Raw genomic sequence first — 4,208 nt, forward strand, 5'->3', positions numbered from 1 at the left:
ACTTTTTTGGGCGCAGTTGCCAAATCAATTGTCCGCTTGTTTCCATTGCGCACTCCGAAAGTTCATCAGGAATACCTGCCAACCTCACTGCTGTCTCCTTGAAAGCTTGTGCCCTCCGGGCACGCCAGTGTTGCCGGCTTGGCGTCGAAAGTCTAGGTCACCCTAATTAAACGGCGAAAACTTCGGTGATCTTATCGGGCGCAGCCAGCGGCGTTCGGTAACAGTTTCGGATCAGTTTTTTTCTTGTAATCTGGCCGAAAAATCCTTGCTGGCGACAAGTAGCGACGGGTGCCCGATCTTATCGGCCTCCTAAACGGTTATTATTGCGCCTCGCCCATAATCGGCTTAATGAAGCGATTATTCGTCGCTTCCATGCTTTGCAGTGGAAACTGACATTTGAATTCCGTGAAAATTTGCCTGATGATGGTGCTGGGGAGCGCCCAAACGGGGCTCGAAACGCGACTAAAAGTGAAAAATTACGACAAATCAATGCAAACGGCAAAAATGGAAAAAATCCTGAAACCAATTGGCATAATTAATTTGTGCGCGGCCATAAAAGGGCCTTTTCGCGCTCTACTAACAGCATGATTAATGAACCCGTTTAATAAGTGCATTTTTGCTCACCGCTCGTTTGCATATTGAAGTCAAAGTGCGTCAAGTGTTGCCAGTCACCTGCTGCTTGCCAGATCGAACTTGTTTCGTTCAAGCGACTTATAAGGATCCGTGATTTATCGGTCTTTCGTATGCGAATCGGCGGGTTTTTCGCCTTGCTGCGTTGCGGTCGTATTGGCCCTCATCAGGCAGTGGTGTGTGCTTCCTATTTGCAGGTCGGACTTTGGCATTTATTTCCTCCCCAACCAGAAGGGGTGGGGATGGTTTTCTGGCTGCACCTGATAGGGCCTGGGGTGTTCTGTCAGTTGGCAAAGTTTCGATTTTCAGCCATCCTCAGGACGGGCGGGAGGATTTTTCAGTGTTGAGTCGCTGCTTTTGCTGGCAGGGGTTTTGCGGGTTTTTTCCCTCGAGAACGGGCGAAGACAACGATTTGCTTTTGGGCGAGTTTTGTTGGGCAAGGTGCCCTCGGTTGGTGGACAAAGTTTCGGGTTTGGGTCATCATCAGGCATCTTTTGGGGAATTTTCCAATTTGCCTGTGATTTGCTGGGGTGGTTCTGGCAGGCCGAAGTTTGGCATCAGTTTGCTCTGCAACTGCAAGGGGTGGGGATGCTTTTTCGGGTAAAGTTTGTGGGGTGAAGTGTGTTCCGTGAATGGATAAAGTTTCGATGCCCAGACATCTTCAGGGTGTTTTGGGGGATTTGTCCAAAATTTTGGCTGTTTGGGGTTTTGGAAATGTTTTCTGTTCGGAAAAGTAGGGAGCTGCTTTTGTATGGGGGTTTTTTGGGCAAAGCGGGTCCTATCAGGGGATAAAGTTTCGATTTTGGGTCATCGTCAGGGAATTTTTGGCAAATTTTCATAATCGCCCAGGCTTTGAGCGCTTGTTTTTGCAGCCCCGAGTTTGGCATTTATTCCTTCAAAAACCAGCCGAGATCGACGGCTGTTTTTTACCGCGAAATGTAGCGGAGGGTCTTTTCTATAAGTGCACAAAGTTTCGACTTTCAGTCATCGTCAGGCAATTTTTGACAAAATTTCGAAATTTTGTTTGGTTGAGAAGGTTGTTTTTGCAGGCCGGAGTTGGACATTTTTTTCCTCAAAAACTGGACACGTTAGCGAGTCACTTTTTGTGCAAATTGTGTGGAACACGGTCTCTTCTATACGGGGAGAAAGTTTCGACTTTGCGTCATCCTCAGACAAATTTTGACAAAATTTCGAAATTTTCTTCGGTTTGGAAGGTTGTTTTTGCAGGACGGAGTTTGACATTTTTTTCCTCAAAAACTGGACACGTTAGCGAGTCACTTTTTGTGCAAATTGTGTGGAACACGGTCTGTTCTATACGTGGAGAAAGTTTCGACTTTGCGTCATCCTCAGACAATTTTTGACAAATTTTCTTCGGTTTTGATGGTGGTTTTTGCAGGCCGAAGTTTGGCATTTTTTACCTCAAAAACTGGAAAAGTTAGCGAGTCACTTTTTGTGCAAATTGTGTGGAACACGGTCTCTTCTATACGGGGAGAAAGTTTCGACTTTGCGTCATCCTCAGAAAATTTTTGACAAAATTTCGAATTTTTCTTCGGTTGAGAAGGTTGTTTTTGCAGGCCGGAGTTTGGCATTTTTACCTCAAAAACTGGAAACGTTAGCGAGTCACTTTTTGTGCAAAATGTGTGGAACAAGGTCTGTTCTATTAGTGGAGAAAGTTTCGACTTTGCGTCATCCTCAGACAAGTTTTGACAAAATTTCGAAATTTTGGTCGGTTGAGAAGGTTGTTTTTGCAGACCGGAGTTTGACATTTTTTTCCTCATAAACAGGAAAAGTTAGCGAGTCACTTTTTGTACAAATTGTGTGCAACAAGGTCAGTTTTATACGTGGAGAAAGTTTCGACTTTGCGCCATCTTCAGACAGTTTTTGAGAAATTTTCAAAGTTTTGTTCGGTTGCAATTGGGATTTATTACCACAGCAACCAGTGAACTCAGCCAGTCAATTTCAGTTGCATTTTGCAGGCAAAACCCGGTTGTGTAAGCGAGAAAAGTTTCGCTTTTCTGGCCATCCTCAGGCAATTTTTCGGAACTTTTCAGCGCCACCCTCAAGGGTTTTAAATAAATTTCCGACTAATTCGAGTGTTTTTTTTGCAGGAAACGTTCCAGAGAGCGCAGGCAGGACGAACGTCGGACCGCCGATATCCGGTAAGCCATTTCTTCAACTTAAGACTCCCAATCCTCTGAGCCTGAAAGGCTTTTTGTGCTTCTTCAGAGGCGCGTTCGATGCGAACTAATTGAAAACGATTTTGCTGCTCCAAAACGGAAGCGAAAACGCGAAAAATGCGCAGACAAGGTGAGCTCGGGTGTCGGCCGTAATCAAGCCATTTCATAGGAAAGCCACTAATTGGCTTGATTAGTCGATAATGTGTTAATCAGCCGAAGAATTGACAAATCGAAGGCGCACGGATTTGCGCCTATAAGTCGACTGGAGGCTGGTTCTTCCGGGCTTAAGGCTCCCAATCGGTCTGCATGTAGGGGTCTTCAGCCATCGACAGTCCGGCCCTGCTTAATGGGCCGATTTGCAGTCGATTCGAGTCGCCGTAATTAACTGAACCAGTTTTCTTTTTCCTCCAGTTGTCGCCGTTGACATTGGATTTTTGCACATTCTTCATGCGTGTTCTCAAATCGCATTCGCGTCTTTATGGGGCTCGACTGCGGCTCAGGCCAGAAAGGACGGTTTTTTTCCGCAGGAAAAACCTACCCGACTGCGCCTTTTCAGTCCAACTCCTACTTAAGAGCCCCAAACCATCCAACTTTGGCCAGTGGTTTCTATACGGTAAATTATGGGCTTTAGCCAGCCAATCGCTGGCAAATTAATTGGCATTTAACAGCCAATTAGTGCGGTTTTCGCACCAGAAGTTTCGCTCGTTCGGTCGTAGAAGAACCGGCCGGACGGCGAAGGACGAAAATCGACGTCGATCGGCACCACATGGGTGGTCCCCGATCGACGATGTGTCCTTATTTAGCAATAAGCGAAACGTCGGCAACTGGCCGCCGGCAGTACCAACTTGAGCGCGTTAATTGCCGCAATGTTGCGTTTTTTGGGCCACCTGTTTGCTGGCTGATGGACGCAGATGCCGCCAGGCTGTCTGGTTGGGCGGCCAGGGTTTCGGCTGCTGGTCAGAGCGCCATCTTCAGAGGTTCGTTTGGTTTAGTTTTGTCAACTACTTCAGCTACTATCTCTGTTATTTCCGGTGATCATTGAAAACCAAAACGACAGTCCGATAGTCTTTTTGATAGTCTTTCACTTTGCACTCGACGCTTTTTCTGGCAGACTGTCGCTGTTGAAGATGTGCGCAAAAGAAGACTGTCCGCTCTTGAAACCCCCAGAAAGACTTTTGCGTACTTCTTCAGCTGCTGCCTCAGTTATTTCCGGTGATCATTGAAAACCAAAAAGACAGTCCGATAGTCTTTTTGATAGTCTTTCACTTTGCACTCGACGCTTTTTCTGGCAGACTGTCGCTGTTGAAGATGTGCGCAAAAGAAGACTGTCCGCTCTTGAAACCCCCAGAAAGACTTTCGCGCACTTCTGCAGCTGCTGCCTCAGTTATTTCCAGTGATCAT

At 46.5% G+C, this 4,208-nt stretch overlaps 2 protein-coding genes across 2 annotated transcripts in view; one reads left to right on the forward strand and one right to left on the reverse strand.

The window, feature by feature from the left end:
- The window catches only part of LOC109539319 (rho GTPase-activating protein 21), a gene marked incomplete in the record, with an annotated part of 91,600 nt that overhangs the window by 66,470 nt on the left and 20,922 nt on the right, over positions 1 to 4,208 (forward strand). Inside the window, 1 exon segment of the mRNA XM_048663036.1 lies at positions 2,739 to 2,789. Within this exon segment, the coding sequence (XP_048518993.1) occupies positions 2,739 to 2,789 (51 nt within the window).
- Positions 1 to 4,208, reverse strand: part of LOC109539327 (serine/threonine-protein kinase PITSLRE) — a gene marked incomplete in the record, with an annotated part of 43,946 nt that overhangs the window by 12,889 nt on the left and 26,849 nt on the right.

The sequence above is a fragment of the Dendroctonus ponderosae genome, unplaced genomic scaffold (genome assembly GCF_020466585.1).
Source record: "Dendroctonus ponderosae isolate FM_Combo_2020 unplaced genomic scaffold, Dpon_F_20191213v2 Dpon_F_20191213_12, whole genome shotgun sequence".
NCBI classification, from domain to species: Eukaryota; Metazoa; Arthropoda; class Insecta; order Coleoptera; family Curculionidae; genus Dendroctonus; species Dendroctonus ponderosae.